Raw genomic sequence first — 16,977 nt, forward strand, 5'->3', positions numbered from 1 at the left:
GACTCGCTTTCTCTGCCCTGATCGCTCTGTCCACCCAGCTGTCTGAAAAGGCAGCTGCATTGCTGGGGTGCTGACCTGAGGAGGAGTTTAGACCCGTCTTGTGCTGTCAGTCTGCTCAGTACTCTAGAAACAGGTGAGCACTAAACCTTTAGGAGCAGGCAAGCATGTACATACTGAACATATGTGAAGTTTGTGTGAACTTTGCCACATGGACAATTCTCGACTTCGGCAAGAAGACTGCGTACTGCAAGAAGACATTAAGACAACTGACACAGGACATAACTAAAATTTAATCTTTAAAAGCAATATTCTTACATGGTGCTGTTTGCATTGTCTTACAGTAATGTTCCAGGAAAAAGAAAGACAGCTCTTGATTATAATACAACAACGCTTGAGACAACTGAAACAGTGAGAGGTCCACAGTCTGGAGGTGAGAAATTAAATTCTTAACACGCAGATGTACACATTTGAATAAACTCCCATGCATCTCTGAAAAAACCAAACCAAGGTCCAGAATAAATACTGCAAACAAAGCCGGCTTTGACAGTATTTGTATTAGTATCTCAGATTTGTAAAAAAAAACTGTCCTGTATAAAATATATCAAAATGAATCTCAGGAGGAAATACGAGTCTTTTCTTCCCTGAATGAAGGAACACTCTGTCCAGAATCACAAAGCCGCCCTCCTGCTCTTCTGCTCAAACTGACTCGCTGGGATCCTTCAAAGATCACAGGACAACAGAGATACCTGCAGAGACAAGCTGCCAATCTAACAAGCAAAATGCTCTGGAAGCCTGACATTGTCCCAGAGGACACAGCAGCCTGAAAGTTGGGGACGAGGAGTGAGCTGTGGAGACGGCCCTGTTGTTTTTCTGCAACACTTACAGAATTTAGCATTGAGCAGGAAAGAGCCCTATCTGTCCACAAGGTTCAATTTGACTTTCTGGAAAAAATAATGGATTCCTCAATTTAAGAAACAATTAACCAAACTAGACTGTTAGTTAAACCAAGAGACACTGATCTGAATCTGCAGGCATTTCCTTTTGAACACTGTTCTCCGTGACTCCGGTCCCTTGAGTGTCAGGTACAACACCAGCACACAGGCTGTTAAACCACACACTCACTGGGTTGGGCTTTGCTATCACATACAGTAAAAGTATCTATTACTTTATCTTATCTTGTTCTGTAACATTACAGCTGGAGGTACCAAAAACCGTGGATTGTAATCTCAGCGGTATTCAGCAAAACCCTTCTGATCTGTGCCGCGTTCAGGTGTCAGAAAGCCTGCTGCAGGTCTGCCTCCATGCTGCTAGACACCATGAACAGGCAGGACAGAATGCAGGCTGACGGACTGGACAGTGCTGCCTGCTGGCTGCTCCCAACACGCTATCAGGACACGGCAGTGGGGAACACAGGGACCCGGGATACCATATCTACTCCGAAACCTGAGACGCGTCTCTCCCCGTCGCGCTCACGCCGTCCCTTGCTTCCCTCCGCTACCTCTTCATGAAGTTCCTCTCCAGCGCCGCAGGAGTCCTCTGCAGGGAGTAGATGTTTCTCTTCACCCGGTCCTCCAGAGAGGAGGTGGAGGCGCTCTGCAGCTTCATGTCTCTGCGTCGGAGCGAGGCGGGAGGAAAGAGCAGGAGTGAGAGCCCTGCAGGGAGTCGGGGAGCCCCCCGCCCCAGCCAGCACGGCGGCGGCGGCGGCGTGACTCACCGGATGAACTTGTCGTCTCGGCTGCACCGCGCCTCCTGGGCCTTCTCTTGCTCCTCCTCCTCGCGGTACCGCTCCACGTTGCCAGCCCGCTCCTCGTCCCGCCAGCGGGCGAAGTCCATCATCTCGCGCCGCCTCCTCTCCAGCTCCTCGGCCGACAGCCGCCTGGGGCGGACAGGAACAGGGGGCTCAGAGGCAGCCGAGGCCGAGCGCAGCCGGCCCCGCGCCGCGGGAGACGCTCACTTACTTGGTGTGGCTGGAGCCCTGCTGCCGGTGAGCGCGGTGCCGGGGGGGCGGGGGGCTCTGGCCCCGGTGCTTCTGCTCCCTGTCGCCGCGGGCGCTGCAGGCAGGGGGGAAAAACGCTCAGGTTCAGCACCTGATAGCAGCGCACACATCCACCGTCCAACAGGCAGTGGTCCAGCAAGCAGATGTTCTGTTAAAATTCTCAACTACTGTTTTATTTCACCAAGTTTACCAAAAAGACAGTCATAGTCATAGGCAGCAGCCATATCACCCTGCAGCTCACAGCTGGCAGCCCACTGGAGCTCAGCAGGCGTGAGCCTGGTCAGTACCTGGATGGGAAAAATTAAGGCTGCTGCTGGAAGAGGTGTTAGTTGGGCCAGCAGGAGGCGCTCGCCCTGCGGTCCATGTGGGTCCTAATACCCCAGTATAGTGACGGGGACACTATACTCTAAACAGGGGCCGTCCTTTGGATGAGACGTAAAACCGAGGTCCTGACTCTCTTTGGTCATTAAAAAAATCCCAGTGCGTTTCTCGAAAACAGTAGGGGTGTAACCCGGGTGTCCTGGCCAAATTTCTGTAAGCAATTATTAATTATTATTATTATAATTACTATATAAAACCCTGACAAAAAAAGTTTGGAAGTGCTTTCTAAAGTTGTGCAGGCGGGGGCAGGAGAGGGCGACAGCTCACTGCGTGCCGTGGCTGGAGCTCCTGTGTGGCGAGCGGCTCGGACCCTGGAGCCCTGACCGCCCTGCAGCTGCTTCCTGGTCCGGAGACGCTGCACGCTGGCGACTCCTGCTGGCCGGCAACTGTAGGAGCACAAGATTCAACAGTAGAAAAAAAGTCAATCAAGCGGACAATTAATCAAAGCCTGAGAATCCGGCTTGCAGTTGTAGGTGTACGGTACATAAAGAAATTCAGAGACTGTATGGAACAATAAATTTAATCTCTCCAGGGCCACAGTTTCCTCATTCAAGGAACTCAGTTGCTTAATTGATTGCTTACCTATACATGTTGCCAGGTCAGGGTGACCTACAATTTCAGGGGATTGATTCAGGGGACTGGGGCTCTCCAGCACCAGGGAAGGAGACCCCTGCCTTCAAATATTTATGTGATATAAGACGGAATTTAATATGTAAACCCTGTGACTCAGCTGAATATTAAAATAAGGGGATCCGAAGACTTGGTTAGTGAACTGAAGGTGCAGGGGAACCTTCTGTGGAAGCGTGATGGCAGCACTCACCTGAAGGCCGTACCCAGGCAGGCGAGGCAGTGAGGAGGGCGGGGAGGGGCTGGTACTTCTCCGTCGAGACCTGAAAGACAGATATGGGTTCATCACTCCTCTGCAAGGACAGGCCACAGGAGAGACAGAGGGACAGGCACACAGAGAGGCACAGGCAGGCTGGGTCGTAGCCACACCTGGATGGCTGCTCCTCGTCACTACTGGAGTCCTCCTCGCTCGAGCTATGCCGGCGATGCTTCTTGTGCTTCTTCTTTTTCTTATCCTTCTTCTTTTTCTTCTTCTCCAGGTTTTTCTGCAGCTGTTGGGGAGAGACAGCAGTGGTGAAGGACAGCTAAAACCACGCAATCTGAACTGAGAGCTGCAGATGGCTGGAGCGAGAGACGGGGGTGTGTGCAGAGACTCTTACCATCTCCTTGATCTTCTTCATCTTGACAGGGTTGGTCAGCACCTCTCTCTTTCTGTCCTCTTCCCGTTTACTGAAAAAAAAGTTCACAACTGAAACAGCAGAACTGGAAGAGGTAAAATTTAAAAACTGGAGAAGCTGGAGCTGAAGCCGTTTCCATCTTGTCACCTGCAGCCCCTGCAAGGCGTCAGACTGAAGAAGAGACGCTTGGCTGGAATGGGCCGTGTCCAGCTCTGTGCTGGTAAACGGGACAGATGTGTGAAACTCACAGTCATTTACAATTTTCTTAAGGACATTCAGGCTCTCTTGCCTGTTAGTTCAGCCTCTCATTACTCTGCCTACACAACCAGCAGGGTCTTACACTCTGCTCAAGAAGCTTTTAGTACCCCCTTCTTATGAGTACAAGCATCTCTGGCCACACACGTCCAGTCTCGTTATTCCACAGCTCTGGAACTCACCCCCCTCCCATCTGAGAAACGGAAACTCTTTTATAGTCTTTAAATCTAGACTAAAGACTCATCTGTTCAGCCAGGCTTTGAAATAGTATTTCCTGTTTTCCCCTTTCCCACATTGATCTGCACATTTCTCTTCGATGTGGTTTCTGTCCCTGCTGTGTTTCTTTCAGTTTATGCTTCCCTGCCGTCCTCAGTCCACAGCCTCAGCTCTCAGGCTCACCGGATGAGGAAGAGGGGGTCCTCACGGATCTTCGCAGCAATGTCGTGGGCGTTGGCGGCAGAGGGGGGGTTGAAGATGGAGCCGGGCAGCAGACCCGTCTGGGCAGAGGGGCCGCTGTCGGGCTCCTCGTACTGCTGGGTGATCTGCTTGTCGATGGGGCGGCCCAGCAGGTACTCATCACGGGACACCTGGCCCCCAGGCCCCTGGTACATCCAGTCCAGCCGGTCATCCTTCTTCCTGTGGGACAGGCGCGCCCGTTTAGGACAGCAGGCGCCACGCGGGTGCATGAAGCCAAGAGGCAGGGGAGCAGGCGAGGGAGGAAGAGAAACAGAGGGAGACGGAGGGGGACAGGTGAGGCACTGGGGGGAAGCAAACGGCCAGGAGAGGGGGGCGTATAACATTGACCTGTTTTTGAACTGAACAGTAAACTGTCTGCTACATCTGGCTTTCCCGTTTACAACCGTTTCTGTGCAATATATGCCACGGAGTTGTGCAATACATTTATATTTATACTTATATTGTGCAATACAACTTTTTGTGTACTGTTCTGGTTTGTTCTTTGTGTGTCCTGGACTGTGAGTAACTCTTTTAGTGCACCCCTCACTGTACTGATTGTATTGTATTGTATTATTGTATCATTCGTTACACTGTGGCTGTGTTGTCTGTGTGAAGCTGCTGTTGCATTGCAATTTCCCCCACGGGATCAATAAAGTGTCTATCTATAAGACCAGAGGGACAGAGCGTCAGTAAACCAGGGCTGCAGGTCCTCACTTGACAGCACCCGTCTCCTCCGCGTAGCGCTGGATCTCCTCCCTCGCCCTCTCCTCCCGCAGCTCCTTCTGCAGCTCCTCGATCTTCTTGCGCTCGGCCTCATGGCGCTGCTCCGCCTTCCACACGCGCTCGATGTTCTTCAGAGTCTGGGGGTGCCAGCTCTTCTTCAGGTTCTGTCACAGGGAGGGAGGGCTTATTTTAAAGGTTTCATTTACTACACACATGCACTCGTGTCACATCAATGAAGACAGAGTGGAGCAGGGGAAGCAACAGAGATCCTGGTGCCCCCAGATGCTCCCTGTGATGACAAATCAGTCATCACCTGTGTCGCCATGGGAACCGACCAGCAGACTCTTTCAGCTAGGTCTTTCCCCAGTATGACATCACTTCATCACTGTTTACCTACATGTACCCAAGAAGTGAGGCTCTCTATTTGGGAAAAAGCATTTGTTATTAAGACCACTTTATTGGCCGTATACAATTTCTTGCATTAGGAATTTTGTCTTTTTCGCAGACCCCAGCTTGCTTACAATGAGACACACAGACAGGGAGAGAAGCTGGGGGTCAGAGTGCAGGGTCAGCCATTTATACGACGCCCCTGGAGCAGTTGGGGTTAAGGGCCTTGCTCAGGGGCCCAACAGAGTAGGATTCCTCTGCCGGCCGCGGGATACGAACCGGCAACCTTCCAGCCACAGGCGCAGATCCATAGCCACAGAGCCACCACACCGCCCATGTATATTTTATTAACTGTTCAATAAAATCTGGATAGTTACTACGACTACTGGGTAACCACCCCCGATTAACCCTGTGACAGGTGTCGACAGCAGCTCAGGATGCGCCCTCCAGCTCCAGACCTCACGGATAACACCGCTCGGTGAGCACAGCTACACACTGGGCTCCGTCTTCCAGCGCCAGTTTGCGGACATACTATACTCGCGAAGAAAGGCTTCTCTTCTGTTCGAGTGGGAAACCGCTCGAAACGGCACCAGAATCACTAGGCCCAGGCTCGGGTCTCCCGAACATCGCGCACTCGTCACTGCCGGAAAAACCAATTATCTGCTTAACAGACAACAACTTCCCCGTAGTAAATAAATCGCAGAAACCCTACCAGATCGCCCCCTCCCATGCCGACAGGGATGCTTGTCTTAGCCCAGAAGAAAAGTTCAGGCCTCTTCTGTTATTTTCCTGTTGTCGACCGCCGAGCCGGAAATTCGATAGAATGACGTCATCCAGCGCAGGGGAAGAGGAGGGGCGCTGCGCAAGTGGTATTCGACAAACTACACCGTGCGCAATTAACGCACATGTGTTCGCAAACTCCTAGAAGTTATTTTACAGTGCGATGTGTATTACAATCAGCCCAGTCACACAGACGCATTTTTAAAGGCACGCGGCAACAGGACGGGAATTTAAGTCATGAAAAATCTGAGAGCAAATGAAATGTTGAAGGAAAACGGAAGAGAAACGTTGAATCAAATGTTATAGAATGAAAAAATAACTTTAAAGACGTATTTTTATTATTCACGAAAATGTCAAGTTTACATCTTATTACAAAACAAAAACCAGCCCGATCTCATTAGGAACATTGACCCAAGAACTGGACATCGTTTGTCGAGCAGACAGATGCAGTATCCATCCATATTCCTCCTCCGCGCTCATGTGCGTTGCTTTACTTGTCTTTTTCCAATTTAAGAGAAAACATTGAAACCCCTCCTGTCTCACTGTGTTCCTGGGATTATGGAACAGGATGTTGCTGCTTGTATTATTGGGGACATTGCACAGTATCACCATGAATGAAGCGCTATATAAGTGTAAGCAATTATTATTATTATTATTATTATTATTATTATTATTATTATTATTATTATTATGAATGGGACAGAGACTTGCTCGTTATGATTTTATTGTTGCATATTTGTAAATACGGCAGAAATATGTGGCGTCATGCCGGAACATTTCTTCATCACTAGTTTCTGTGTAAAAGACGTGTTTGGCTGCAGAACCGGCGGCGGTAAGAGCTGCAGGAGACACTGGAGTTTCACCTGGACGGTCGGGTTTTCTCCTTCTTTGCTCTTTTTCTCCGTATTGAAGTGGATTAGGTGATGATGATAATAATAACTTACACTTATATAGCACTTTTCTGGACACTCCACTCAAGGCGCTTTACAGGTAATGGGATCCCCTCCACCACCACCAGCGTGCAGCCCCACCTGGACACCACACACCAGCTCTCAGTGGGGAGGAGAGCAGAGTGATGCAGCCAGTTCAGAGACGGGGATTATTAGGAGGCCATGACTGGTAAGAACCAACGGGAAATTTTGTCAGGACACCAGGGTTACACCCCTACTCTTTTCGAGAAACGCACTGGGATTTCTAGTGACCAGAGAGAGTCAGGACCTCGGTTTTACGTCTCATCCGAAAGACGGCGCCTTTTTACAGTATAGTGTCCCCGTCACTATACTGGGGCATTAGGACCCACACAGAGTGCAGGGTGAGCGCCCCCTGCTGGCCCCACTAACACCTCTTCCAGCAGCAACCTTAGTTTTCGCCAGGAGGTCTCCGATCCAGGTACTGACCAGGCTCACACCTGTTGAGCATCAGTGGGCTGCCGGCTGTGGATTGCAGCGTGACACGGCTACTGCCGATAAAGCAGATTCCCACCTGGTCTTCGAGAGATACGGTATCTGTGCAGTTATCATTACCCGGGGGCGAGGGGAGGGCAATAAAACAATTATTAAACACAATTTTTTACCTTTACAATCCACTTGCGTGCAATATGTTTTAAAATGTGTTATAAATGTGCAATAGAGTGATGTGCAATGTTTTTTTTTGCATTATATTTAAATGGACAGAAGTGTTGTGTGTCCACAAACAAATTCCCTTAGAAGACAATAAATCTGATCTTATTCTGCCTTATTCTGCCTCTTGTGTCCTGGTATCGCCTGTTGAAAAAGGTGACAGACACAGAGAGCACGTCATACCTCACAGCCTCCGTTTTTCCCAGATACAGTACACACCACAGTGTTGTTCATTCTTTATTTTATTGCCCTAAATACTGGTCATGGTATTACATGTTTTGTTGATTTTAGAGAAGGGGGTCACCTGGTTCCGGCCCAGCGATGAAACGCTCAGCCCCTGAGCTGTATCTCCGAGCCCTTTCAGTCCGGGGAGTTCCTTGCTCCTCCAAGCTTAATTATTGATATTATTGCAACTTGCTTTCCTTTTTGCATTTTTAGTATTTTTTAAATGTCTTCGCTTGTTTAAATAATCTAAGTTTTCAACACTGTTTCCACGTAATCACACGCGTTAACGTGAATCTCAGGATAATTTGGAATTGGGTCCTACAATGCAGTCTCGCTCCTGAAGACCCATTGCTGACTGAAAAAAAAAATGAAGGGGGCACTCGGATTTGAACCGAGGACCTCTTGATCTGCAGTCAAATGCTCTACCACTGAGCTATACCCCCGGACAACGCATGCTGTGCCGACGTGCCTTAAATCAACACTGCTCTGTTTGCCGGCTGCAACCTGGGCAGACACCTATGCCGTTACTATAGCAACCCTGCAGTCTCCTCGAGCCGGCGCGCCGGCTGCTGTGGGTCGGTAAGAAGTGTCGTCACTCCGGCACGACAGGACTCCCCAAACTCTCCAACACCAATTAATCTATTGTGAAGATTTTTTTTTTCACGCAGAGGTGTATTTACGGGCATCGCGATTGCAATGCATTCAGTCACAACGTTGCTGTCAAGGAGAGGCAACCAGCATGGAAGACTTTGTTGGATTCACCGGTTTGAAGGGAATTGGTCCAGGATCAGAGGGCAGGATCATAGCTCCCGGGGAAACACTGAGTTTCTCCTCCTTATTGCTTCATTAAAAACTGCAGTAATAGTTTTTTTCAACTGCATCACTTTCTCCAAGTCTGTAGGAGCAGAGCTGCCACCAAACCACAGGCACTTCATAAAAGCCACACATCCGCTGCTGGGAAGCTATTCCGAAGGCACACACACAGGGGGAATTCCCTCCAGGTTACTCAGCCAACATCACATGAAAGAAAATCCTTGGGCAGAACATGCAAACTCCACACAGAAGGAGCCCAAGAGCCAAGAGCAGTGAGACGGCAACACTTCATCAACACGGACTGATGAAAATTACTGTGACTCCTTGCATTCAATGTGCCGTCACACACTTCATGTATAAGTTAAAGAATGTAAATGAAAAATTGTTCTTAATTCTCTCTCCCCTCTGCAGCACTGGGCTACACGGACTCGTCCCCATGGCCAGGGGCTGCAGTCAGTGCAGGGGGAATGATGTCACCTTGCCAAAGCTGGGCAGTCTCTGCCTGCTGGAGGGTGGGCGTGTTGCCCTGATATCCCAATGCCCATCATACCCAGGCTGGAGCTTCACCTGTGTGCCACCAGACCACTGAGGCTGCTCACCTGCAGCCCAGAGTGACCTGAACAGGTCAACACCATGACACTGGTCAGGGCTCTGGGCTTCTCTGGGGTGGTAGGAGTGTCTAAGTCTATTTTGTAATTGCTCTAGTTGTAGAAGGTCTCGTACTGCACTGTACTTACCATGCAATGCCTCAATGTACAAAATTAAATTCACAGAAACACAATCTTACAAACACTGATAAGTTGACTAGTGTACCTCTGTGATATTTCCATAAATAAATGGAAAAAAAAAACTACATTCAAAATGTGAGGTAAGACCGTATTTAGAAAAAAGGATGATAAAATTGAAAAACTGTTAGAAAACCATGAACAGCGCCATTCACGTTCTAGAAAGCCTCCAATTAGCACATTTGAAGGGCGATAGCTGTGATGCAGTTTTTATCTCTGTAAGGGCTTTCGGAGGTGGACATCAGCAGCCTGCGGGACCTGTACAAGCCCGTGTGGGGGTGACGGTGCTGGATGACGTCACTGTTATTTCAGTGAGAAGCGCTGCAGCCCCTCACTGCCTTCTCAAGCAGAGTGCAGCCTGTGACACAGTCACGCAACAGGTCACATTAAGCGAAAGGCTTCTGAGGTGTAACCTGGATAAGACTAGCGAGTTTTAAACTTAAAAAAAAAAAACACTGTACTCATATTCTTCCTTAAACAAGAAGTTAGAAAAAAAGTCTCAACTAGATTTTAGGTAATAGACAGTTTCACTTCGCTGGACAGCCGGGATGAGGGATGAAGTCCCAAGTGCATCAGTCAGACTCTGGAAAGACAAGAGCTGATCAACAGCCATTACTCACTCGGATTATTGCTCTTATAGAGGACCCTGGTGTTCTGTAAGACACATACACGTCCATGAGCTCATAATAATGGCAAATGATTGCCTTCCGCTGCAAATTTAAACTTTATATATGAAAAAGACAAAGGAACAAGTAAAGGTTTACTCCATGCTGAAACGTGAAGAAAGAAACAAATGTTTCGGCTGTAGAGCTTTCTCCGGGCTGCTCACAAGCCAGTATGGAAACTTGGGATCCAGAACTTGTCCACTCACACTGCCCTCGCGTGGCAGGTAGCTTCCTCAGCAGCTCTACCACCTGCAGGTCATTGGGGCTCAGCAGTGTGAGCCTGGTCAGCACCTGGAGGAGAGACTCCTGGGAAACCTGAGGTTCCTGCTGGAAGAGGTTTTAGTGGGGCCAGGATGGGGTGCTCACTCGGTGGTCTGTGTGGGTCCTAATGCCCCAGTATAGCAACAGGGACCCTATTGTAAGAAGGCGCCATCCTTTGTATGAGACAAAACCAAGGTCCTGAGTCTGTAGTCAATAAAAATCCCAGGGGGTTTCTTGAAAAGAGTAGGGGTGTTACCCCAGCATCCTGGCCAAATTCTCCCCTGGCCTTCTTATAATCCCCAACTCTGAACTGACTTCAGCACTCTGCCTTCCTCCTGGTGTGTAGGGAGAGTACTGTCACATCATCCAGGTGGAGCTACACACTAGTGGTGATGGAGGGGATCCCCATTACCTGGAAAGGGCTATCTAAGTGTAAGGAATTTTTACTTTCATCCTTGATGGGGCTCAAGAAACAGCACAAGGTGTGGAGGTCCCAGACACTCCTGTGTCCAAATGCCCTCAAACCCTGGATTCACTGTGCCTTGGCTCAGCCCGAAGACCCTCTCGTGTGCAGAGCACCAGCTCGGCCTGATCACCTCACGAGACTGCAGGACAGGCAGGCCCAGAGGGTTGGGATGCTCATTTCAGGAAAACAGAGTTTGAAGGAAGGAGACCAAGCCCAGGAGGAGCAGAACAGGACAGCATCTCCATGGACCAGCTGTCTGGAATCCCTCCTTCCAGCCCTGTGGAACTAACCTGGTGTGGATTCAAGCAGCAGTCCACCAAGCTCCCACCTGCACCTTCACAGTAATAAACCATTCTCATGGACACAGCCTGGAGAGCAGCAGCACATGTCAGACTCGGCACTGAAAACCAGGTCAGTTGTTAAGGAAAGTCCACACCTAAAATCAACATTCACATGACCCTGTCAGCTGTGAGTGAGAGAACGGGGAGGAGGTGTCCCCCCAGAACAGACCAGACAGCAGGAGTCTTTGGGCAAAACCACTTTTTTTATTGAGTTTGTACAAACAGGGGCAGACGGGGGTGTCAGGCGATGCTGCCGGCGTTGGAGGCGATTCTGGGCCACAGGTCCGCACACTCCTTTGCCACTGGGCCAGTGATGGCAGAGCCTGAGAGACAGGAGAGAGTTGATTCAGAACTCGGCACACAGGCCAGGCTGCAGGGTCACCTGCTAGAGACGCCGATATACACACAGGAGCTCTACCCATCCGAGACTGTGCATAACATGGCGCCCAAACAGCTGTCCTGGAGTTAACTCAGCGGATCAGCAACTCATCAGTAGATTAAAAAACAGGGAGTCAACAGGCTCACAGACACCTTGGCATGAGGGAACAGACAGGTAAACCACTCCAGACACGACAACCCCCCCCAAACCCCTGGCTGTAACAGTGCATCTAGAGGAGGGGACACCCCGTCACAGGGGCGGCAGGGCAGGAACACGAAAACACAAACGGCGCAAACGAGAGGCTGTCCGGTGGACAATACCCAATCAAGCAAAGGATGCTGGAAAGACCAAAGGAGGTTTGACAGCTCGTGTCAATCACCCTGCGCTCCGAGAGGCTGTCCCAGCGGCTGGCGAGTGTCCCGTCGCGGATTGAGAATCTGCAGCACACGCAGCTGCCCTCTCACCCAACAGCGACGCACTTCCTGTGCCCTTCCACGACAGCTCACCCCGCCACTGCACACCAGGCGGGGCAAGTGCTTTAAGAAGGGCAGGCGGTGGGGGTGGGGTGGGGGGGGGTTTGGCGCGCGCAGGACCGGCGACTCACCTTTCATCTCTCCTTTGTTGTTGACGATGACCCCCGCATTGTCCTCGAAGTACAGGAACACCCCGTCTTTCCTCCGGTAGGACTTCCGCTGCCGTATCACCACCGCAGGATGCACTGCAACGAGCCGCAGAGGGAGGTCAGCGCACACCGCAAAGTCAACACGTCAGCGCGCGATCGCCATCCGGTGGCGGAGCCCAGGCGCGCAGCAGCACCGGCGCCTGGGGCACCGGACTCAGCCTCCACTGGCTGAAGCAGCTGGGAGCCTAGCAGGATCCCTCTGAAGGGGAAGGTGTCAGATCAACACACCAACACCACAAACTGGACGCTCTGCTATCCAGCGAAATAAGTGCGACAGTATGCGTGTACAGAAGGGAGGCGGCAGACTAGGGCCACTTCCAGGAACATGCTGGGACAGCTGGACATCCACTGTCCGCAAACATCCCTGCAGTCTGGTGTCTGATCCCTTTGTACACATAACCCCCCTGTGACCACATGTACACAGTTGTGTTAATTGCTTTTAGTCAGCCTAAAAACTGCAGCCCCAAATATGTAATAACATAGTAGAACTGCCACCACTGGAATCTCTATGATCATGTAGCTGATGCAGTAGGCACGTGTGCAGCATCAGCTACCTGATAGCAGCTCTCCAGGGGGAAGAGAATATGAATACATTTCTACAAATAATCTAACTCAAGAAGATCATCAACATATTAAAATAAGGAGGACTCAAGTGGTCAGACCCAACACCCTACAGCTAGGAAAACACTGTTCCTGACTGGCGCACACTATTCAGAGGCTCCACAGGCCCATGGATCACATTGGCATGAACAGGCACACTACAGAACCATCACCTTTCAGCAGTCTTCCACCGAGCAGCAACAGCTCTGGAACCCATCCTGTAAACTAGCAGCACTGTGCACATCTCAGACAATGAGAAACTCTCCCGGTATTCCCAAGAAGCTAAACACTATCCAGCCTTATGTGCATCTGTGAGCTGCACATGGCTCTTGCTTACACATTTCAGCAGCCTAAAGTTCTACATGAAGACTTGCCCATTACCAGAGGTTAACCTCGGTAGTTCTGTTCTTCTTGGGTTTAAATATGGGAACCAGAAAGGGACTGATAATGTTTAGAATCCACCCAAATCGAAACTGAATTACTAGAATACGCACAGATTACAAACCCAGCAAGAAATGCAACCAGTCTCGTCTCCTGGCTGTAACTGGAAGCTGCCCCCAGACCGAGAGAGGCAGCCTTCGCCTGTGCCGAGCCCCAGCCGCACTCACCCTTTTTCCTGAGCTCCGGCTTGCCCTTCTTCACCGTGGCCATGACCATGTCGCCCACACCGGCAGCGGGCAGCCGGTTCAGGCGCCCCTTGATGCCCTTCACAGAGATGATGTACAGGTTCTTGGCACCTGGAACAGACAGCGGGGCGGACAGTGAGCCGACAGCTCCGCGCTGGAAATCTGAGCCGGATTGTCCATCTCATGCTACGCGGAGAGGAGGGGGACAAGGGTGTCAGGAGAGAAGCTGAGTTTCAAGCCGGCAAGTGTCGCGCCGTGGATTGAGGACGAACAGCACGTTGCTGCCACCTCACCCATCAGCGGCGCTCTTCATCTCCCCTCCCTCGACAGCTCGCCGCGCCACTGCGCACAGGCCAGGCGAGCGCTTTCGGGAGGGCTCGTCCCCGGTCAATCCCCAGCGAGCAGGACCCACACGGCTCGGTTCGGCACGGCTCACCTGTGTTGTCGGCGCAGTTGATGACGGCGCCCACCGGGAGGCCCAGCGAGATGCGGAACTTCGCGCCGGATGAACCACCGCGTCCTGCGGGACAGAGGCAGCAGAAGAAAGAAACTCGTTAACCTGAGGCACCAGGACCGGCCCGGCCCGCAGGTTCTACACGCGATCCTGCAAGAGCTTTCCACCTTCCGTTCTCAGCCGCTGAGCAGTGCAACACTTCAGCTCCTGTCTGTACAGCCAGCACATCAGGAACGACACTACACGTTTGGACTTCAGCGCGTCTGCCTCTACAGTCCCGACTGCTCTACAGCACAGCAAGGCGAAGACGCGTCCTTCGTCATTTTAACCCACAAAACCGGCTGTAAAAAGAGGAGCGGGGCAGGACCTCTCCGCCAGGCCGGCCCTGGGCCCGGAGCTCGGCCATCAGCCGCACGGAGCGCCAGCGAGCTCCTCCTCGGCTCCGGTGTTACTGCGCTCCCGGGGCTGCGGCTCAGGCCCGCGGACAGAGACAGGCCTCCGCACCGCAGCCCGTCTGCGGACACTCCGGACCCGCATGCGGTCACACTCGGACCCCAGTCCCAGCGCACGGCTACTCCCACAGCTGGGACCCGAGCGATAGCTCGGGACAAAACCCCAACATTTCAGCCGGAGGCCCAACATGGCTTCTCCCGAGTGTCACGACTGCCCGGCTCTGGCAATCAATTTTTTTTTGTCTCATTACAGATACACGTAAAATACCAAGCGGCTGTGAACAGTTAACTAATCTCTTTATTAAACCTAATGACTGTGAAACACCAAGTACCCCAGGAATTAAGGATGACTTCGGATTTCTCATTCTCAGTCTCAGCGATCTCTTACCTCTCTTAGACATTTTGGTTCAGGGAAAGAGGGAGGAGCTCCAAACCCTGCTGGGATATATCGCCAGGGTTTGGCTTCAGACCCCGGTCATGTGACATGGGAACAGTTCCGGTTTGTCCCCCACACGTGTTGAAGCAAACAAGTTGCGTCACGCCTCAGTCACGTGAAGAGGGATAACGTATTATTAACTCAAATGAGGTTATAGTAACATTATTAAATAAAATATTGATTTTAAATGCTTAGCTATATTTTTACTTAATTCCATTTTCTTTCTTCCACATCCACTAAATATTTGTAACATATAAAGCAGTTTTATATGACCAGTTTTATGGTAATTTCCAATTCTGTTTTCGAAAGAATAATAATTTAAGTTTCATTTTAAACGTTTCAAAAGATTTAACGATAAAAAACTATGATCCCGAAATGCAGGCGTGGAAATTAGAATTAAGTTTACAAAGCGCTATGAGAAATCTGTCAACGCATCAACAAATAAATTCCTAACTCGCTATCTGTAAAGATGTGCATTAAGAGACAGAAATAGCCCTGTTCTACAAATGCGTAGCTCAAGCAGCCCTGTTCTCCCAAACCTTTCTGTGAGATTAATGATTATTTTTCTATTGATAACCTCCTCATGATGTGAAAACGTCAGAAATGTAATACTGAATTTTCACCTTCAGGTGGCGCCTAGCAGGACAGACGCGGTTGCTTCCTTAGTTAAAAAAGACTGATGTCTGTCGGCCAACTGGGAAATTGCCTGGAATATATAAGAAATATTGCAGATTAAATTATATATATATAGTTCAAGAAGTGGTACATAAAACATTTAAAGAAAACATTACGGAATAGACCGAGCAGCTTCGCGACTTTACGTCCAACTTTATTCTTGCAGTAGCGACAAGTGGCCAGCAGGTGGGGGAGTTGCGCCACTAGTGCGCTTAATAATGAAAGTCTGGATAAGCTGCCGTCAAACCTAAGGCAGGAGGAGGGCGCTGCGCCGAGGGAAGGTTGCTGGCGGAAGGGATTTGGTTTGTAGCTGTCAACTGGCTGTGACCTGCATGGACAGCCAGTCTGGAGATGGAGAGGAGAGGAGGAGCAGTATCATTTCACAGATACCAGAATAGCCACAGTCACAACACAATTAAGAGACACAGCCCATATTAGGCTCATCAGTCTGATATTCTAATGAGTAATGCTGACTGGCAGCCGCCCACAGTGCCTACACAGCAGCAGGAGGCCTGTCATTACCGCAGGCTGATTACGGTGCTCGATGCCGATTGGCAAAGGTGCCAGGATGAGAAGCAGGGTAAGCCAGCCCTGTCAGTGCTCCAGCAGCACGTTGCCCCTGTGCCAGCCTGTCTCTGGCAGCAGCCCTCCAAGCTGGCGAGGGGGGTCAGACTCAGCTGGCAGTCTGGGTCCTGCAGTGCCAGTGCTGTGGCCAGCACAGCAATCGCAGCGCCTGAACGTTTAGTCCAACTCATGAACAGTATATCCACTGCTTGAATTTGCGTTAGAAAAGGAATACTTCTGCCAAATGTCCGGTCTTCTTCAGAGACCTCTCTGTACCGTATGAGAGAAGATCTCTCTGCTGACGTCCTCTTGCACACCCCCAGGTGCCCCCCGCTGCGGCTCTCCGGAGGGCTGTGGCCCTGCGGCACCCCTGGCAGCAGGGAAACGCCAGCCTGGCGCTCTGGTGCTTGAGAACCACAGCCCTGCAGACGTCACCTCCTCACCTGCCACCCCCGGCTGGAGAAGCAGAAAGGCTTCAGCTGTTTCAATTAAACCAGCAAGTAGTTAAATTAGGAAATAAAGACCTCTGCAGACCTCCCTCACCTGGTTCTGCACATCTATTTCCTGGACAAGAACTGTTCCTGTACTAAAAAAAAAACAGTCATTTTGAGTATTTAACCCTTTCAACTGAGATCTTAGGCACTTTCTCTTTGCTTAATAGACTGGGGTTATTTTGCACATTTTTTTCCATCAAAACATACTCATAGATTGA

At 50.5% G+C, this 16,977-nt stretch overlaps 2 protein-coding genes, 1 long non-coding RNA gene and 1 other non-coding gene across 5 annotated transcripts; 1 reads left to right on the forward strand and 3 right to left on the reverse strand.

Moving 5' to 3' along the window:
* Positions 1-272: 272 nt before the first annotated feature.
* cwc25 (CWC25 spliceosome associated protein) lies at positions 273-6,286 on the reverse strand. The gene is made up of 10 exons (XM_088622972.1): positions 6,155-6,286; positions 5,047-5,219; positions 4,276-4,512; positions 3,604-3,673; positions 3,374-3,495; positions 3,198-3,267; positions 2,645-2,763; positions 1,959-2,051; positions 1,715-1,876; positions 273-1,609 (listed from the first exon to the last, which is right to left on the reverse strand). Exons 1-10 carry the CDS (start codon positions 6,170-6,172, stop codon positions 1,495-1,497), a joined length of 1,179 nt encoding a protein of 392 aa, XP_088479098.1. The 5' UTR covers positions 6,173-6,286; the 3' UTR covers positions 273-1,494.
* Positions 6,271-9,741, forward strand: LOC148638877 (uncharacterized). Of its 2 annotated transcripts, XR_015930973.1 has the most exons (3): positions 6,271-6,854; positions 7,202-7,341; positions 9,291-9,741. It is a non-coding gene; the product is annotated as an uncharacterized LOC148638877 (long non-coding RNA). The 2 variants fall into 2 exon arrangements; XR_015930972.1 differs by having other exon boundaries at positions 6,271-7,341.
* Positions 8,438-8,509, reverse strand: trnac-gca (transfer RNA cysteine (anticodon GCA)). The gene has a single exon. It is a non-coding gene; the product is annotated as a tRNA-Cys (tRNA).
* Positions 9,742-11,581: 1,840 nt separating the features above from the next.
* rpl23 (ribosomal protein L23) lies at positions 11,582-15,113 on the reverse strand. The gene is made up of 5 exons (XM_088622833.1): positions 14,979-15,113; positions 14,121-14,204; positions 13,667-13,795; positions 12,381-12,494; positions 11,582-11,720 (listed from the first exon to the last, which is right to left on the reverse strand). Exons 1-5 carry the CDS (start codon positions 14,989-14,991, stop codon positions 11,638-11,640), a joined length of 423 nt encoding a protein of 140 aa, XP_088478959.1. The 5' UTR covers positions 14,992-15,113; the 3' UTR covers positions 11,582-11,637.
* Between the last annotated feature and the right edge of the window lie 1,864 nt (positions 15,114-16,977).

The sequence above is a fragment of the Lepisosteus platostomus genome, chromosome 28 (genome assembly GCF_059453375.1).
Source record: "Lepisosteus platostomus isolate fLepPlt1 chromosome 28, fLepPlt1.hap1, whole genome shotgun sequence".
Classification (NCBI taxonomy): Eukaryota; Metazoa; Chordata; class Actinopteri; order Semionotiformes; family Lepisosteidae; genus Lepisosteus; species Lepisosteus platostomus.

Excerpts from the sequence above, each read along its gene's own strand:
- rpl23 (XM_088622833.1), bottom strand. Across the intron at positions 13,796-14,120 it reads CAACTGCGCCGACAACACAG|GTGCCAAGAACCTGTACATC; the intron begins GTGAGCCGTGCC and ends TGTCTGTTCCAG. Across the intron at positions 12,495-13,666 it reads GCCGGAGCTCAGGAAAAAGG|TGCATCCTGCGGTGGTGATA; the intron begins GTGAGTGCGGCT and ends GGCTCGTTGCAG.
- cwc25 (XM_088622972.1), bottom strand. Across the intron at positions 1,877-1,958 it reads CAGGGCTCCAGCCACACCAA|GCGGCTGTCGGCCGAGGAGC; the intron begins GTAAGTGAGCGT and ends TGTCCGCCCCAG. Across the intron at positions 1,610-1,714 it reads CGAGACGACAAGTTCATCCG|AGACATGAAGCTGCAGAGCG; the intron begins GTGAGTCACGCC and ends GCTCCGACGCAG.